This window comes from Salvelinus fontinalis, chromosome 20, assembly GCF_029448725.1.
Source record: "Salvelinus fontinalis isolate EN_2023a chromosome 20, ASM2944872v1, whole genome shotgun sequence".
In the NCBI taxonomy this organism is placed as follows: domain Eukaryota; kingdom Metazoa; phylum Chordata; class Actinopteri; order Salmoniformes; family Salmonidae; genus Salvelinus; species Salvelinus fontinalis.
In genome coordinates this window covers 29,628,318-29,649,001 of record NC_074684.1, presented here as the reverse complement: position 1 = coordinate 29,649,001, position 20,684 = coordinate 29,628,318, and the positions used below count along the sequence as shown (strand labels likewise).

The following is a 20,684-nucleotide window of genomic DNA, read 5'->3' as shown; positions in this document are numbered from 1 at the left end:
ACGGAAGGAAAAAAGGGAGGACAGCGACGACGCCAGGGTTCGCACCCACAGAAAGCCCAAGGACAACCCCAAGATTTTTTGGGGGGGGACAGAGAGGTGGTCGGCGGAGCTAGCGGTCGAGCAGCGGAGAGTGCCAGAGCATGTGTGGGAGTCGATAGAGGAAAGTAATGAGAGATACCGGAGAAAGGTTTTGGCAAGGAGTATGCTGCAGTGCAGGCGTGCTGGAGAGCGCCTTCTCAGCCCGGTACCATCTGTGCCAGCTCCACGCACCAGGCCACCAGTGCGCCTCCCCAGTCCGTTATGTCCTGTGCCTGCTCCCCGCACTTGCCCTAAAGTGCGTGTCACCAGTCCGGTACCACCTGTGCCGGCTCCACGCACCAGGCCTCCAGTGCGCCTCCCCAGACCGGTACGTCCTGTGCCTGCTCCCCGCACTTGCCCTAAAGTGAGTGTTACCAGTCCGGTGCCACTTGTGCCGGCTCCACACACCAGGCTTCCAGTGCGCCTTCCCAGTCTGTTACGTCCTGTGCCTGCTCCTCGCACTTGCCCTGAAATATGTGTCACCAGTCCGGTACCACCGGTGCCGGCTCCACGCACCAGGCTTCCGGCGACGGTTCACAGTCCAGAGCTTCCGGCGACGGTCCCCAGTCCAGAGCTTCCGGCGACGGTACCCAGTCCAGAGCTTCCGGCGACGGTCCCCAGTCCAGAGCTTCCGGCGACGGTCCCCAGTCCAGAGCTTCCGGCGATGGTCCCCAGTCCAGAGCTTCCGGCGACGGTCCCCAGTCCAGAGCTTCCGGCAACAGTTCACAGTCCAGAGCTTCCGGCGACGGTTCACAGTCAGAAACCTCCTGCGACAGTCCACAGTCCAGAACCTCCTACGACGGTCCACAGTCCGGAACCTCCTATGACGGTCGACAGTCAGGCGTCCAGTCTTGCTCCATGGCCGAAGCCTTCTTCTGCGCCGGTTCCCAGTCCAGGCACGGCGTCCAGTCCCGCTCCATGGCAGGAGCCTTCCTCTGCGCCGGTGCCCAGTCCAGGCCCAGTCCAGTCCCGCTCCAAGCAAGCATTTCTGCACTAGGACAGAATTACATTGAAATAGTGTCAGCAACTCTCTCTGGTGGGGTCCTTTAACCTGGTCTGACAACCAACGCTGTAGCTCTACCACGTAGGCCGACATCGGCGGATTTCTCTAGTTTAAACTGATGGATTTTGATGGGGATTTTTTATCATGTTAATTAGATTGACGCACAGTTGTGTCAATAGACTCTTAAGGATTTTAAAGTGTATATTTGCACAGCACATGATGAAGACTGCTTTTTAATCTTCATTTTTACAGGATTATGCCTCAACTTAATATGACATTAAAATTGCAAATGAGTTTGAAAAAGCTCATTAGCCGTTAATATCATGGCTCTGTCACTGGCCGGTTGTCATTACTGTGTGTTTTGCCAAAGTCTTGTTTTTGCCCCCTCTTTTAAAAATAGTAAACACCCAACAGGGAGGGAACCAATCTCCATAAGCAAAGTGCAGAAGTGGGAGTAACCACCCGGACCTGCCTGTTATCCCCTGCCATTGGTCCCCACGAAACCTCCACCAATTTAAAACCAGACACCAGTTGCTCTTCCCCCGTCACACTACCACTACAAGCCCCAAAAGATAGATAGGGAGAGAGGGAGTGAGTGTGCCAGAGATAGAGATAGATAGAGAGAGAGAGAGAGAGAGAGAGAGAGAGAGAGAGAGAGAGAGAGAGAGAGAGAGAGAGAGAGAGAGAGAGAGAGAGAGAGAGAGAGAGAGAGAGAGAGAGAGAGAGAGAGAGAGAGAGAGAGAGAGAGAGAGAGAGAGAGAGAGAGAGGGAGAGCGAGAGGAGAGAGACACACACACAGAATTAGTTAATGCTAGCATGCCTGCTTACTCCACCAACATGAGGCTGAAGTTTCCCATCCTGGCTCTGACTCTGGAGATTATCACCATCATCCTGTTTGCTGTGTTTGTGGTCTACGATGATGGGAAACACGGGGGACACGGGGGACACGGAGCCCACAACACCACACACCATGAGGAGAAAACGGAACAGAATCCTCTGACCCTCTACCCCAGTAAGTGACACCTGAAGGCTTCTCAGTGTTAGCCTGTTCCCAGATCAGTTTGTGTTGTCTTGGCATGACAATGACCATAGCAGTTGGCAAGGCAGAAACAGATCTGGGAGCAGGCTACCTCAGTGTGGTGCTACACATAGTCTGTCAGTGTGTCAGTCTGGCTGTGGCAGCCCGGTTGAAGAATCATGGATCTGTTTGTATTTGGCTTATTGATAGCAGCCATGGTTGCTATGGATGACAGGCTATGAAGTTAATAATGCAATTGAGTCTCAATGATTTGACCCCTCTTCTCTTTATAATTGTGCAGTAGCTCCTGTGATCAATCAGAGGGAAAGGATGTGGGTTAGCATAGTGTGAGCTTGTTGTGCATAGGGTTAGGAGTAAGTGATTACATGTAATCCAATTACAGAAAGAAATGTAGTCAGTTACGTTAACAGCAAAAATATTGTATTCAGATTACAGATACTTTTAAATTCAGAAAAACTAGATGATTACTTTTTGGATCACTTTTAAATTCAGAAAAGTTTGGTAAAAAATACATTATTACACCTTTCTGTTTTCTCAATGACGTTCAATTCAGAATTGAAAAAAGGCACAAGTTTAAGTTTGTTCCACCTGAGCGAGTCTGACCACAAGTCAGAGACCACTATGATAACACACCAAATGTGTTCGATGGATCATTTTTGTCTTCTTCTAATGCCTGTTAAGTGGAAATGTATCCTAAAGTAACTGAATGTAATCAGATTGCGTTACTGTGTTTGGGTAATTAAAAAGTTAGGTTACTGATTACAATTTTGGACAGGTAACTAGTAACTGTAATGGATTACATTTAGAAAGTAACCTACCCAACCCTGGTTGTGCATGTGTCCATTGCAGCCTGAAATGATTCTGTATGGAACGGGCCAGATGCTCCAGCTGTCATAGGGGCACTCCTCTCGCTCATACTGGGCAGGTTCACTGTGGCTACCCCCAGAAGGATTGTACAAAGGGGAAGCCTAGTGGCAGGTAGCCAAGCAGTCAAGAGCGTTGGGCCAGTAACCAAAAGGTTGCTGGTTCAATTCCCAGAGCCAACTAAGTGAAAAGTTGCTCAAAGCACTTAACACTAATTGCTCCTGTAAGTCGCTCGAGATATGAGTGTCTGATGAATGCCATCCACATACTTACAATGTAACTGGATTAACTTGCATATGCGCTGAAGGGAAATAAATTATTAATTTATTTTAATGGGAATTTGATTGAGTTACGGGTAAAAATGTTTGCACATGTGTACATTAATTTGTGTTTGGAGACTATTGTAAATCTTGTGACTTATCAGTTGAAAAGTGACAAAGACCCACCCTTACTACTTTACCTATATGACACCGACATTTCTTTGTACATAAATCTTTATAAAGCATAAATACTTGAAGACTTACAGTATGGAGGTTTAGCCATAAATGGGAGGGGCAGCTGTGACCCAAAGAGATTAGTTCAGTGTTAAGAAATGTTAAAGGGGAAGTTCACCTATTTTTACATGTAGACTTACACTTCACTCTTTTTGTGATTGTAGTTGATCCCCAAAATCATTTGCATTATGAAAATGTGTCTAAAGCATGATAGAAAACACAGACTCATATTACACCAGAATCCCATTCTGAATGATCTCTGAATTCAATTTTAGAAAAACAAATTCCACTGTCCCATAAATCCATATTTGCATATTTTTGTTGTTGTAAACACAATCATTCAAACATGGATTTATGGCACAGTGGACATAAATAATGTTGTGCAAAGACATTCAAAATGGGAGTTGATGTGTTTCCTAACATGTTTGCATATTGCATTATAGTCAATGATGACTCAGCAAAATGTGACCAATTTTCTTTGTAACAAAACAAAACAAAAAACGGTTTGGAGGAATCAAACTACAAGGACAGAAAGAGTGAAAACTAGGCCACGTGTAAAAATGGGTGAACTTCCCCTCTTTGTTTACGTTAAGTCATATCCAAAAACATCCTAATAGTTGTTATAATTATAGGTTGTTCTAAATGATCAGAGAAACAATATAGGGTCAATTCAAAATAAATGGGACACTTTTAGAATGGTCTGTCTTCTGTAACCTCTTTTGTCATCTATCCAACATATAAGCCCAACACATTATACATTTTTGCAAACTTCAAGACGTTTCCTAATCATAGTCACAGCAGGCATGACACACCCATTTGTGTACACTGAGTCAAAACCATATTTTCAGTTTGCATTTGGTAGACTGAGACAGCAGGTTAAATAAACTGGGATACCATTATTATAGTCCCAATTGTACCCCAATAACTATTCTATTCAATTTTGTGTGATAGGAAACATCTGAGGATTTCAGTGTTTATGCTGCTACTACTCACTGTTTATTATCTATGCATAGTCACTTTACCCCTACCGACATGTACATTTACCTCAATTACCTTGACTAACCTGTACCACCGCACATTGACTCGGTACCGGTACCCCCAGTATATAGCCTCGTTATTGTGTTACATTTATTTATTTAGATTGTATTTTTTTTTTTTTTTTTGATAAAATGTTGTTACTTACTTAAAAAGTAAGTAAGCATTTCATAGTAAGGTGTTGTTTTCGGCCCATGTGACAAATACGATTTGATTTGTTGGTCTAATATGTTTGATAGATTTCTGAAGAGGTTACAGAAGACGGAAACGTAAAAAGTGCCCCACTTTTCTGAATTCACTCAAATAACATTACTAATAACAGTACTAATAACAGTACTAATAACAATACTAATAACAGTACAATAACAGTACTAATAACAGTACTAATAACAATACTAATAACAATACTAATAACAGTACTAATAACAGTACTAATAACAGTACTAATAACAATACAAATAACAGTACTAATAACAGTACTAATAACAGTACTAATTACAGTACAAATAACAGTACTTATAACAGTACTAATAACAGTACAATAACAGTACTAATAACAGTACTAATAACAGTACTAATAACAGTACAATAACATTACTAATAACAGTACAAATAACATTACTAATAACAATACCAATAACAGTACTAATAACAGTACTAATAACAGTACTAATAACAATACTAATAACAGTACTAATAACAGTACAAATAACAGTACAATAACATTACTAATAACAGTACTAATAACAGTACAATAACAGTACAATAACAGTACAATAACAGTACAATAACAGTACAATAACAATAACAGTACTAATAACAATACTAATAACAGTACTACAAGAAAAAAGGAACAGGATATAGTACTACAAGAAGCAGAGCCCTGCCTAACCTAAATACAGGGGGTCCCTAAAGTAAACTGGATCTCTGTCCTCCATTGGAAAAGCCTATAAGACAGTCCCACTTTAGTTACTTCATGCTGTTCTACTTTAGCTAGCTATGGTTGGTGAAGCAGAACAACAACAAATGCTGACTGAATTACCAAATAGAAATAGACTTTTTTATGTATTTTGATGCACAAGTACATAGAATGCACATTTCCATCACAATTTGGTACAGTGCAAGTTATTGTGACCTTAACATCAAAACAGAAATAAAGCTGAAGAAAAAAAAATCACTTCCAATGAAGTGATGTGATTTGGATCATGTGGTTTCTCAGCAAGGGCTTAGTCATTTCATTTTATTTTATTTAACCAAGCATGTCAGTTGAGAAGAAATTCTTATTCATAATGACGTCCTACCCCAGCCAAACCCTAACACGGACGACACTGGGCCAATTGTGCGCCGCCCTATGGGACTCCTAATCACGGCAGGTTGTGATACAGCATGGAATCGAACCAGCATCTCTAGTGACGCTGTCACGCTCGTCTGAATGAATGGACCAAGGCGCAGCGTACTTAGAGTTCCACATGTTTAATAAATATGAAACTCACCAAAAACAAAACAGAAGAAAACAAAACGTGACGTTCTGGGCTGCTCACAGGCAGCTACACAAAAAACAAGATCCCACAACAAACAGGTGGGAAAAGGCTGCCTAAATATGATCCCCAATCAGAGACAACGATAGACAGCTGCCTCTGATTGGGAACCATACCAGGCCAATATAGAAATAACAAAACTAGAATGCCCACCCTAGTCACACCCTGACCTAACCAAAGTAGAGAATAAAAAGACTCTCTAAGGTCAGGGCGTGACAGACGCCTCTAGCACTGATATGCAGTGCCTTAGACTGCTACGCCACTCGAGAGCCCTAACAATAGTTTTTATTTTCTCTTGTCAGACGAAGAAATAAAAGCATCAGGATTAAGCTGTCCCAGTTCATATGATATCCCACTGTATCACTGTAGCCGAAAGGCTGCTAGATCGAATCCCCAAGCTGACAAGGTAAAAATCTGTCGTTCTGCCACTGAACAAGACAGTTAAAACCTTTCAGTGATACCCATCCCGGATCCGGGAGCATCCTCATAAAAAAAGCTGACTAGCATAGCCTAGCCTAACGGGACAGGGATATCAAATAATATAATTTTCATGAAATCACAAGTCCAATACAGCAAATGAAAGTTAAACATCTTGTGAATCCACCCATCATTTCCGATTTTTAAAATGTTTTACAGCGAAAACACAATATGTATTTCTATTAGCTAACCACAATAGCCAAAGACTCAATCGCATATTTTCACCATGTTTCTACCGCATAGGTAGCTATCACAAAACCGACCAAATAGAGATATAATTAGTCACTAACCAAGAAACAACTTCATCAGATGACCGTCTTATAACATGTTATACAATACATTTATGTTTTGTTCGAAAACTGTGCATATTTGAGGTATAAATCATAGTTTTACATTGCAGCTACCATCACAAATAGCACTGAAGCAGCCACAATAATTACAGAGAGCAACGTGAAATACCTAAATACTCATCATAAAACATTTATGAAAAATACATGGTGTACAGTAAATGAAAGATAAACATCTTGTGAATCCAGCCAATATTTCTGATTTTTTAAGTGTTTTACAGCGAAAACACAATATATATTTCTATTAGCTCACTACAGTAGCCAAACACACAACGCAATTTACTCCCCGCAAAAATAGCTTGCACAAAACTGACAAAATAGAGATAAAATTAATCACTAACCTTGAACAAATTCATCAGATGACAGTCTTATAACATCAGGTTATACAATACACTTATGTTTTGTTCGAAAATGTGCATATTTAGAGCTACAAATCCTGATTATACATTGTGAATACGTAGCATCGATTCACCAGAATCTCCAGAGATATTTTGGACACTCACCTGATCTGACCAAAGAACTCATCATAAACTTTACATAAAAATACTTGTTGTATGGCAAATGAAAGATACACTGGTTCTTAATGCAACCGCCGTGTTAGATTTTTTAAAATAACTTTACCATAACAAACAGCTTGCGTTATTGCGAGACAGCGCTCGCCAAAACGGCAGAGAATAGGAATCAACATTTTCTACAGAAATACGAAATAACATCATAAATTGTTCTTACTTTTGCTGAGCTTCCATCAGAATCTGGTACAAGGAGTCCTTGGTCCAGAATAAATCGTTGTTTGGTTTTAGAATGTCCTTTTCTTCTGTCAAATTCGCGCCACAATGCTAGCCAAGCTTGATAACGTTCCCATCTTCTCTCTAAGCAAAGAACGGAAAACTCCAAAAGCCCCAATAAACGTTGAATAATCTGATAAAACTCGGTTGAAAAAATATACTTTACGATGTTATTATCACATGTATCAAATAAAATCAGAGCCGGAGATATTCGCCGTGTAAACCGAACGCTTATCAGAAGACAATATCGAGGTGCTTCGCGCGCCTAGGTAGAGAAAGGAAATTCCTGACCTGCCACTCCAAAAGCTCTTGTTTGACCTCAGATCAAGCTAGACACCCCATTCCACCTTCCACTGCCTGTTGACATCTAGTGGAAGGCGTATGAAGTGCATGTATATCGATAAATATAAGCCAGTTGAATAGGCAGGCCCTGAAACAGAGCCCCATTTTCAGAATTTTCACTTCCTGTCTGGAAGTTTGCTGCCAAATGAGTTCTGTTTTACTCACAGATATAATTCAAACAGTTTAAGAAACTTGAGAGTGTTTTCTATCCAATAGTAATACTAATATGCATATTGTATGATCTAGAACAGAGTACGAGGCCGTTTAAATTGGGCACAATTTTTTCCAAAGTGAAAATAGCGCCCCCCTATTGACAAGAAGTTTTAACCCACTGTTCCCCGTCATTGTAAATAAGAAATTGTTTTTAACTGACTTGCCTAGTTAAATAAAGGTTAAATAAATTGTCCGTATTCATCCTACATAAACCACAAAAAATACCTAAAAAGTAATTGTTTAAGGGATTATACAGTTAGATATGCGTATAAAAGTTGGCAATGACTTCCTTTCTCTGCACCCCCTGTCCGTCCATCTATATGGTGCATACCAAAACTCCACAATTACAGGTTCAAAGCAGAGGAAATAAGCAGAGAAATGCAATTTAGAAAAAAAGAACCTATCTTGTTGCTGGGCTTTATCATCAAGGGACAAAATCAGTATTGAAAAAATGTAATTGAGAGTAACCAATGGGTTCTGTAGCTCTGTGAAATATTTGTTTTCCTCAGAGAAGTGGGACCTTAAGAATTTATCCAACACAGAGTTGTTTCACAGCCGTAAAGCCCTATCATCAAAGTCAGGCGCTATTCGGACGGAATTCAATTTTGTAATTACAGTTAACAACATAAAAAGTGACTTGCAGTTAGATTCAGTTAGATGCTAAATTAATCTGGTGCCTTGGAGGTTTGCCCCTACAGTTGAAGTCGGAAGTTGACATACACCTTAGCCAAATACATTTAAACTCAGTTTTTCACAATTCCTGACATTTAATCCTAGTAAAAATTCCCTGTCTTAGGTTAGTTAGGATCACCACTTTATTTTAAGAATGTGAAATGTCAGAATAATAGTAGAGAGAATGATTTATTTCAGCTCATTCCCAGTGGGTCAGAAGTTTACATACACTCAATTAGTATTTGGTAGCATTGCCTTTAAATTGTTTTACTTGGGTCAAACGTTTCGGGTAGCCTTCCAAAAGCTTCTCACAATAAGTTGGATGCATTTTGGCCCATTCCTCCTGACAGAGCTGGTGTAACTGAGTTAGGTTTGTAGGCCTCCTTGCTCGCACATGCTTTTTAAGTTCTGCCCACAAATTTTCTATAGGATTGAGGTCAGGGCTTTGTGATGGCCACTCCAATACCTTGACTTTGCTGTCCTTAAGCCATTTTGCCACAACTTTGGAGTATGCGTGGGGTCATTGTCCATTTGGAAGACCCATTTGCGACCAAGCTTTAGCTTCCTAACTGATGTCTTGAGATGTTGCTTCAATGTATCCACATAATTTTCCTGCCTCATGATGCCATCTATTTTGTGAAGTGCACCAGTCCCTCCTGCAGCAAAGCACCCCCACAACATGATGCTGCCACCCCCGTGCTTCACAGTTGGGATGATGTTCTTCGGCTTGCAAGCGTCTCCATTTTTCCTCCAAACACAACGATGGTCATTATGGCCAAACAGTTCTATATTTGTTTCATCAGACCAAGGGACATTTCTCCAAAAAGTACGATCTTTGTCCCCATGTGCAGTTGCAAACCGTAGTCTGGCTTTTTTATGGCGGTTTTGGAGCAGCGGCTTCTTCCTTGCTGAGCGGCCTTTCAGGTTATGTCGATATAGGACTTGTTTTACTGTGGATATAGATACTTTTGTACTTGTTTCCTCCAGCATCTTCACAAGGTCCTTTGCTGTTGTTCTGGGATTGATTTGCACTTTTCGCACCAAAGTACGTTCATCTCTAGGAGACAGAACGCGTCTCCTTCCTGAGCGTTATGGCGGCTGCGTGGTCCCATGGTGTTTATACTTGCGTACTAATGTTTGTACAGATGAACGTGGTACCTTCAGGCATTTGGAAATTGCTCCCAAGAATGAACCTGACTTGTGAAGGTCTACAATTTTTTTCTGAGGTCTTGGCAGATTTATTTTTATTTTCCCATGATGTCAAGCAAAGAGGCACCGAGTTTGAAGGTAGGCCTTGAAATACATTCACATGTACACCTCCAATTGACTCAAATGATGTCTATTAGCCTATCAGAAGCGTCTAAAGCCATGACATAATTTTCTGGAATTTTCCAAGCTGTTTAAAGGCACAGTCAACTTAGTGTATGTAAACTTCTGACCCACTGGAATTGTGATACAGTGAAATAATCGCTCAGTAAACAATTGTTGGAAAAATTACTTGTGTCATGCACAAAGTAGATGTTCTAACCGACTTGCCAAAACTATAGTTTGTTAACAAGAAATTTGTGGAGTGGTTGTAAAACGAGTTTTAATGACTCCAACCTAAGTGTATGTAAACGTCCAACTTCAACTGTATCTGCATGATCCATACTGTCACTGGCGCCCGCCCTAGTGAATGCAGTGGAGTTGGCACTAGGTCATCATGCCTGGGGGATAGAATGAGCACACTAGGGATTACTGAAATGTTGACGGACGGTTGAGGAACAGCAATTTAATTCCCTTCAATGATATTTGATGCTGACACGTTTCAGAGCAAGCTTCTTCGGCAGATCGTTGTGCATTGACCTCCAAACATGTCAGGATTCAACATCGAAAATAATTAAGTTGCTGGCCTGAAACCATCTCCTTTCAGACTGACACCCCTTCAGACTGCAATCCAGAAAATACTTGAAATCTTGGTTAGAGTGCTAGCACAATACAACTACCATATGGGGGATGACCTAACATGTTGGGCAAAGAGGCCATCTACGAGGCTGAGTTCCAAATGGACCTCTCTAGCTCCCACCACATCCTTTTCTTAGAGACGGAAACTGGTATGATGTCGCCAAGGGATCAAGTATTCGGGTGATATAGCACCGTCCAAGGGCTTCCTCAATGGGTCACTACATAGTGCATACCTTACCAAGCCAAAGAAATAAAACATTAGAGATTTTAGATGACTTAAATGTAGATGACAGTGCTGGTTAAGATGACAATGTGCAGCGGTGGGCCAAAAAAAGAAAGATATGCAATATAGACAAGACAAAAGCTGAGACTTGTTTTGCTGTTATGTTCTAAAGTTTGTTGCTCTGTGCTTGCACCGCCAGGAAGTTATCAGGTACGGCAGTTCTCAGCAGCTTTACACGATACATCGTATATTCTAGTTTGTATTATTAGCATTATTAGCATACGGTCTATTCCCTTGCATCCACCCAGAGATGTTTGATTTGCACATTCCCAATAATAAGTACCCACAATCAGTGCCAAAGAACAGAAAACATTGCATGCAATGTATTAACAATAAAAATGCAGATTTGTTCCGTAACAAAAGTCAAGTCAACACACGGCTATTTGTATATCTTACCTTTTATATATCTTACAAGGCTATTTGTATATCTTACATATCTGACATTGTTCAGACTTCGATATCAGGGAAAAGATTGAATAGATTGGAGTTATTTGTTTGTTCCCGGATGGGCGCGGGTGTTCTGACCAGTGCCAGAGGGGTTATAATGTATCCTATGACGTCTCGGAGGCATTGCGTAAGTAATACTAAACCTGATTAGAATCATGGTGTAGTGTGCTGAATATCATCCATAGCAATACAATGCACTACTGGGGATAAAGAGCCAGTCACATGTAAACACAATAATGAGAGAGAGGAATTCACAGACTTCTAATCTGAGACAATATCTGTTTAGAAGAGCTAACCTTCCTGTTTATCCTGTCTCTATCATGGTGTGGCAGAAACAGGGAGCCTCCAAACAAACTCAACTCTAAAATTAATTGCTAGTTACAACAATCCCTCTACAACTGTACAATGCAGCATCAGTTATACTTATAGCAAGGTCTTGTATTTCAAGACCGCACTATAAGATAGAGATGTATATAAGCTCTAGAATGGCATTCTGGTAGACAGAGTCATACAGTAAATCAAATCCCATTTTATTGATCACATACACATGGCTAGCAGATGTTATTGTGAGTGTAGCGAAATGCTTGTACATAGTAGCCATACATAGTCACAGACAAAAAGAAGACAATGGACGTATGGGCTAGTCTATGCTGCAACTAAGCCCCCAAACCCCCTACACCACACCCTATATTCCATCACTTCCCCAGCCAGGACTTTCTGAGTAGTGACTGTCTGCCTAGGTCCTGCCGTGACACCACAATGCTAACGGCTCACCACAATGCTAACTGCTCACCACAATGCTAACATCTCACCACAATGCTAACTGCTCATCAAAATGCTAACCAGACCTGGAGAAATGAGGCCTATTGTTTTCCCTTTCTGCCACACATTCATATACTTTCCAGATGAGATCCCGTCATCCATCGCACATGGCTATTGGGACTAGGAAGTTCTTGTTGTCAGGCCTTTCAGGGAAGGGAACCTTTTGTGAGCATTGCGCGAGAGTGGAGCTTGGAGAATTAGGATCATTCCTCTGGTGGCAGTGGACATACCGTTCTAAGCTACATACACAGTCATGCGCACACACACATACCAGATGCACACACACATATACGTCTGGTCAGTCTCTTGGGCTAGTAACCTGATCCTTATCTGCAGACAATCGGACAGAGCTCACATCCTACTGTCCACAAACACAGTGAACTAGAGCCCTCATACACCCTCTAAGTAAAGTCTCTGTCCTCTTAAGTAAATCAATCTAAACATACAGTACATAAAGAGCAAGGACAGTGATCCATACACAAGACCCCTGTCCTTATAATTCCAGTAACTGAAACTAATAGTGAGGAATGTGTTTAACTGTGGAGTGTCTGCTTCCCTGAGACCCTCTGATAAGTTCAAAAGACTTGATTAAGATCATGTGAAGTCAGTGAATGGAACAGCGTGAGGTTACTGACACGACACGGTTATCGGGAGCCTCAGTTCTCAGTATCCCATTCACAGACAAATTGAATTGGTCTTCCATCCTCCAACAAGTCCGGATTTACAATGACCCCTTGTGGGGATAGGGGCTACTACGATTGCTGCACAGTCCAATGCGGCTGCTCCGTGAGTCATTCGCGCATCAAAAGGCAAAGCCCTAGGTATTTGATCAATTGCTGGTCTGTCAACCGATTTGAATGTCTTTACAGTTGCATTTCTGTCTTTTTTTTTGCCTTGTTGACACCCTTTATTAGTTTCATTCAGTGTCCTTGTTTTCATCCTCTCTGTTTTCATTCAGTATTCATTCAACGTGATGAATAATTCAAATAGGGCCAGATTGGCCATAATGGACCTTCAATAAAACCATGTTGTGTTAAGGATCAAATAGTCAAACTCCCCTGAGCTGACCTCTGACCTGCATTCTCATTGGTCCACAGTGTTCCAGGATGTCCACGTGATGATCTTCATTGGCTTCGGCTTCCTGATGACCTTGTGTTAAGGATCAAATAGTCAAACTCCCCTGAGCTGACCTCTGACCTGCATTCTCATTGGTCCACAGTGTTCCAGGATGTCCACGTGATGATCTTCATTGGCTTCGGCTTCCTGATGACCTTCCTGAAGAGATATGGCTTCAGCAGCGTGGGCCTCAACCTGCTCCTGGCCGCCTTCGCTCTGCAGTGGGGTCTCCTCGTGCAAGGCCTCTGGCACCTGGACGAAGGAAAGATCAAAGTCTCCATCTTCAAGTAAATACAATTAAACACAATACGGTCAGAAGGAATGTAGCTAGCAGTAGCAGCATTATGTCCACATGATGGAGGACACCCGAGGAAGTGGTCTGTTTTAGTGTTAATAATGCATCTCTCTCTGTCTCTGTCTCTCTCTCCCTGTCTCCCTCCCTGTCTCCCTCGCTCTCTCTCTCTCTCTCTCTCTCTCTGTCTCTGTCTCTCTCTGTCTCTGTCTCTCTCTCTCTCTCTCTCTCTCTCTCTCTCTGTCTCTCTCTCTCTCTCTCTCTCTCTCTCTCTGTCTCTGTCTCTCTCTCTCTCTCTGTCTCTCTCCCTGTCTCCCTCGCTCTCTCTCTCTCTCTCTCTCTCTCTCTCTCTCTCTCTCTCTCTCTCTGTCTCTCTCTGTCTCTCTCTCTGTCTCTCTCTGTCTCTGTCTCTCTCTGTCTCTCTCGCTCTGTCTCCCTCTCTCTCTCTCTCTCTGTCTCCCTCGCTCTCTCTCTCTCTCTTCTCTCTCTCCACCTCCACCTCTTCTTACTCCTCACCAAAAGGATGATCAACGCAGACTTCAGCACAGCCACGGTTCTGATCTCGTTCGGCGCGGTCCTGGGAAAAACCAGCCCAGTCCAGCTCCTCATCATGACCCTCCTTGAGATCACCATCTTCGGCATCAATGAACATCTGGTGGCCGAAGTCCTGAAGGTCAGTGCACTTCACCATAATCTCATAACCCAGAACCAACCCTTATGTTAACAGTCAATCACAACAGACTAACTTCACCCCCATCCACTCATCTAAGCACTCGTGTGCATGAAAGACAACACTATGCAAAAAAAGTATATTAGTTAATACAGTCCAATGAGCAATATTGTGTGCAATCTTGTGAGTAATGGTAAAACATTTTTTGTGAATCTCCTGTTGATCCATGCATAGCTACTTCTTCTTCTTCTTTCTTGGTATCATGGCGGTCCGTAAACAAACTTTTAAGGTGCATGCCACCCCCTACTGTGCATGACTACTACTCGTTTACCTGGGCCCTTACACACACAACCTCACCCCACGACCCCACGATCTGACCCCTAACCCCAGTGAGATTGCTCTCTAGTGGTGAGAAGTGGCAGCCCAAAACAACTAGACAAGATTCATCCTACCAAAAGGGCTCTTATAAATATAATCATGCCGTTAATTCATAGGGATGAGTCTACCATTGAAAAAAAATAATTTAACATCAAGGGGTCAAATTTTATTCTTGAATCTGTCCATTTCTATTCCCAACCAATCAGTGCACTAGTTTTGCTTGGGAATGGGCAGAGGCGGAATGGATGAGTGACAAGTGATTGAGATAACTAGCAGGCTAAGCAGAAAGTTTGTTTGGGAGGGCTTTTATTTGAATTGTTGTATTTTGTTTTACAACACAATGAAGTGGTTTATGTGGTTTGTCCAACTCACAGGCCAATGATGTTGGGGCCTCCATGATTATCCATGCCTTTGGGGCATACTTCGGTCTAGCAGTGGCCCGCATGCTGTACAGGCCAGCTCTGCGGAACAGTCATGAGAACGACGGCTCTGTCTACCACTCTGACCTCTTCGCCATGATCGGTAGGAGCAGCAACTCACATGGCAGTCATCACAGTCAATGCAAAATTCAGTTGATCTTATTACTGTAGTCAGTCACTAACTACTATTAAAAGATAGATCAGCTAAATATTGATCAAATGTCCCCTTATGTATCTTTGGAATGCTAAAAATAGAAATGTTGCAATACGTGCCTAAGGGAATGCCTGGCCTTTTGTATCAAGCATGTCAGACTAGGAGTGCTGATTTACAATCAAGTTCTGACTTTTAGATCAAAATGAATGATATTATATGAACGGGGGACCTGATCCTAGATCAGCACTCCTAAGCTGAGATGCTTGATACATTTAGCCCCTGGTGTCTGTTTGCACGGTATATTTATATTTTACTCACAAGGGAAGGGGTGTTGTATGTGTGTGGCTCAAGTGGAGGCACCTCCACATATCATAGTCACATACGCCACCTAGTGGACAAAAAAGTGAATCGCTTCAGACTAGCAAGCCAACTTCTGTTTGACATAGTTTTAATACATTTAATGCATTCGTTTTTGTTTTATATATTTTAGAATCAATTGAAGTAGCAGACAAATATAAATCTACTTGAATATCTTCTCCAGGTACTGTGTTCCTCTGGATGTTCTGGCCCAGTTTCAACTCTGCCATCGCAGAACCCGGTGCTGATCAGCTCATGGCTGTCACCAACACCTACTTCTCGCTGGCTGCCTGTGTGCTCTCCGCCTACGCCGTCTCCAGTCTGGTGGAGCACAAAGGGAAACTGGACATGGTGAGATATCACATGCTTCACTCAAACCACAAAGAGTCAGAAGAAGCTGTAGATTGTTTACCTCCTCAATTTATTTGACTTGTATATATTCAAACAAGGCTATTGTGTGTTTGTGTGTGTGTTGTGTGTGTGCGTGCATGTGTGTCTCTGGGAGAGACAATAGAATATCACACAGCACCTACTGTAGCATAGCTAATAGATGCTTCCATAGGTCCACATCCAGAATGCCACTCTGGCCGGAGGTGTTGCCGTGGGAACCTGCGCTGACATGGACATCGGGCCTTTCGGTGCCATGATCATCGGATTCGTGGCTGGCATCGTCTCCACCCTGGGCTTCAAGTTCCTCACTGTGAGTACAAAGGTCACACACGTCTGAACCAATAGGAAGACAATCCTGAGATGGACCAGGACACCAAACTGTCTAGAAAATGCCATAGTTAACTAGGGTTGTAATGTGTCTTGTGAGTGGCAATACACCTACATTCTTTTGAATAATACCTTTCTACCAGCATCCTAACTAACTCCTCAGCCTAATGAGAAAAAATGGTTCTGGTTGTGGTAGGTGAAACCAGTTTTGAGTGCTGGGAGAAACTTGCATTTTAGTCAAAACAAACACCTACCATCAGATAGCTAGAACATTTTTGAAATTAGTGGGCTATAGGGAATAATGTAAATGAGACCACATTTCAGCCCATCCTGGCATCCAACCTGGGCATCCAGGACACCTGTGGCGTCCACAATCTGCACGGCATGCCTGGCATCCTTGGGGGTATCGCTGGCATTGTGGCTGTCGCTCTGGGCAAGAAGGATGGGTAAGGCTCATCTAACGACACTCTTCATACTGTACATCTATACAAGCAGATTAAGAAACATAAATGATTTTTATAAAGACTTTTGGTAAATTACAATGTGTAGTCATTTTCATGATCAACAGTAATGGGAAACTCAGCATTTTGACCAGTGGCCATATTTGTGATCTCTGTATAGATACTGTAGTTCTGAAATGTCTATAGTAATTCACTTTTCAGTGAAGGCGTGACCTTGGCCTCAATAATAAGTGTCAAATTAAGGGTCTCTTGAAAAAAACAAAGTACTGTACCCTTCTCATTTTCTCTTCTCCACCCTTCTTCGCTCAGGAGCGCTGCCATGCAGGCTGCAGCCCTGGCCTCATCCCTTGGGTTCGCTTTGGTTGGAGGAGCCATAACAGGTGGGTGAAGAAAACACAGTGAAATGTTTTGTCATTCAAAAAATCGACATCACAAAATCATTTGAACAGACTTCCTTTCGGTTTTCGTATGGTAATAGAAATATTATATTTCTACACTCATCATCAAATCGTTGAGGTCATGACAATTTACTTTATTCCATGAAGACGGGGAAACTTACTGAATAATACTGTAATTGACTTATCTCTTTGTACAGGTCTGATAATGAAACTTCCATTCTGGGGACAGCCTCCAGATCAGAACTGCTTTGATGATTCAATCTATTGGGAGGTAAGACCTTGAGAGATAAAACACATCATACTGTTCCATCCTTGAACATCACTAGCTTACAGATGAATCAAACACCTGAGCTATATAGTACACGGTACATGATGTTTCATGTATTGGTGTGACACTCATATAACATTTGAGATATCCAATACCATAATGTGGCATTAGCCATATATGTCTAAGATGGCATATTGTATTGTATTACATGTCACGTGACCACCTAGTGACATGCAAAAAATATTTTATTTGTAAATAAAAAAATACTATCTTATAACAAATATGATTTGGCGTAGATGAAATTGCGGCTAAACTGTAAGATCTGTTACTGACTGAGATGTGACTGTACTTAGGTTCCGGAAGAGGAAGAGGGCGAGGAGAGTCTGGCTCACGGAGACCATTCCATGAACAAAGCAGAGGCCTAAATCTCCCGCCCTGTGCTGCAAATACTTATCCACAACCCATGGAGCTAAAGATGGGAAAGTGAGAAATCATGAACCAGACATTAGACCTTGGGTGTATGTTAATATTCTTAGCTGGCTTCCTCTCCTCGTCTCCTCTCCTTCGTTTAAGTGGTGGATCCCTACCAGGACTTCCTGCGCCATCTGTCTAATGTCTTGACCATCAGTCCAAACGGAAAGAAGGAGAGGAAGCCAAGTTATGCTATTGAGATCAACCCAGGATGACCAGTGCTATCAACTTGTCAGTTGTTTTTACCCACAGCATAAATGTATTGATTTGAGATCATATCAAATCATATTTGAAGTGGTTCAAGCTACCTTATTTACACATCTCTAATTCAATCCGAACAGCAAGGAAGGTCATGTTGCACTTTTCTGTGTATCAAACTACGTCCTCATTGTCCATAGATTTGTATTAATTGAATAGAATACGTCCACTGAAGAGCATTTGGGAAAGATGTTCTAGCTCATTATAATTCCAACTAAAGTGTAAGAGGTGGGTGTATTACATACAAAACATGTATTATCAGGTCTCAATGTAATTGAAATAACATTGTAAGTATTTTTGTTAACAGAAAATCATATCAAACCTTACATGCTTGCAGAGTTTTGGATGTGTTAGTCTGAAAATTGATTTCAACGAAGCACCATTTTTATATAAATGCTCCTTAATAAGTTGCATATAAGCATGAACTGTTTTTTCACATATTCGGAGGAAAGATACTTTCAGGGATTTTTTTTTTTAACTGAATTTGATGACCAATAATGTGCCACTGTTCTGAGCCACTAGAAACAGTAGAAACAGTATAGAAATAGTAGAAACAGTATATCAAGCTGACGTTCAATCATATCACCAATCCTCCTCAAAATGTTAACAGACATTTGTTTTTCCTCATTAGTTAGGGTTATACATTGTATATTTTTCGCCATCCAACTGACATAACCGATATTGTGTGCTAAGCCTTGTTTTATGAAGAGAATCAAATGCTACTTTGGCCTGCTGCAGAGCAAGGCCGCCTCACTGGAGCCCACTACTCCTACTGGAGAGAATCTGATCCCAGACCTGTGAAGTATAGGCAGGAGCTACCCTCTAGGCACAGATATCATTTCAACATCTAGTTTTGATTTACATGTTTTTGAGTGGTCAACTAACGTGAAATCAACAACAACAACAAAAATACATCAATCAATTTAGGTTAACATTGAAATCACTTTACCTTGATGACTTTTAGTTAATCCAATCAGTTTTCCACGTTGATTCAACGTCATCACATGTAATGTTTTTGTTGAAGTTATGTGGAAACAACGTTGATTCAACCCTTTTTGGCCCAGTGGGTAAGGGACAGTATTCATCAAGCGTCTGACATTGGGGTGCTGATCTAGGATCCGTTTTGCCTTTCTAGATCAGCACTTCTAATCTGAGACGCTTGATAAATATGGGCCAATGGCTCACAGGGATTGGCGCAGGGCAAGGATTGGTCCTACTCTCTCTGTGTGCTCCCAACACTCTGTGGTTTTCCTTCTTCAGCCCCAGTCACCTCAATGCTAAAGTAGAGTGTCTTCCATTTTAATTTCTCCCTCTTAAGTTTTTTCAAATACAGAAAGGCTGCATTGAAATCTGACACGTCCAATTAAAAACCGGATAGGCTACATGTCACAATTATAATATGGATACAGAATAAATGGGGCATGACAAAGATAGTCACTGATAAGCTTTCTTTATTTCTTTCACTTCTTATTGTAACCTCTTAATGTACAGTGTAGTTAGTTACACAATGGCTATAGTTAGTTTCTCTAAATCCCTGCACCTAGGACTAGCAATTGGTACAGAGTGTATCAGATAAAAAAGTATGTCTTTATATATTTCAAACATTTTGTTGAATAAAGCGAAGGTTATACTTTAGAATGCAGTAGGAAAATAGCCTGCAATAGTTCCTGTATTAGACCATTGTTGCAAGGAAAGATTAAACTGACTACAGATAGATGAATAGCCTAGTATTTAATTTGGCTGATGTAGTAGCCAACGTGCGATATAAACGTAGGCCTAAAGCTTAGGACACCAGCAGTCAAGACTTTGTTGAAATGATTGACATGGCATTAGCTTTTTAGGTTACAGTAAATGAATATGTATGACACTGTTGTTAATGTATAAATACTAATACTGGCACTTATAAATATGATTATATATCATATCAGAGTGACTCTGTGTGTGTGGTTTTTGACTTGATTCCATTGCATTATCACCATCAACATTATTTTTACAACCAGAAAGTTGTGGCTAGTAGAAGGGGTGATGGAGTGCTGTATCTTTTCCAGGGTCAAGATCCATGCATTAATGAATGTGCATCCTTTGACCACACAGGATTTGCCAGGATTTGCCAGGGGTTGAAAGGTCTGGTTTATTCTGCACGAGGAGCATTATTACTGTCACTGAATGATTTTGTAGATTCATGACATGTGTGTGCAGTATCCAGTGACTGTATGCTATTAGGGATAGGTTTTTTCTCTCTTTCTGATTGAATGTTGTTTTTGTTAAGGAAATACAGTGTTATTGCCTTACCTCTTCCAAGCCGTCAAATGCAAAAATAATACTTGAGCCCAACGAGGTTT

General features: G+C 41.5%; 1 protein-coding gene across 1 annotated transcript; it reads left to right on the top strand.

Moving 5' to 3' along the window:
- The first annotated feature begins 1,643 nt into the window (after positions 1–1,643).
- rhag (Rh associated glycoprotein) lies at positions 1,644–20,269 on the top strand. Its single transcript, XM_055873138.1, has 10 exons — positions 1,644–2,093; positions 13,603–13,786; positions 14,314–14,464; positions 15,214–15,361; positions 15,954–16,120; positions 16,332–16,469; positions 16,811–16,932; positions 17,257–17,327; positions 17,543–17,616; positions 17,967–20,269. Exons 1-10 carry the CDS (start codon positions 1,898–1,900, stop codon positions 18,036–18,038), a joined length of 1,323 nt encoding a protein of 440 aa, XP_055729113.1. The 5' UTR covers positions 1,644–1,897; the 3' UTR covers positions 18,039–20,269.
- The last annotated feature ends 415 nt before the right edge of the window (positions 20,270–20,684 follow it).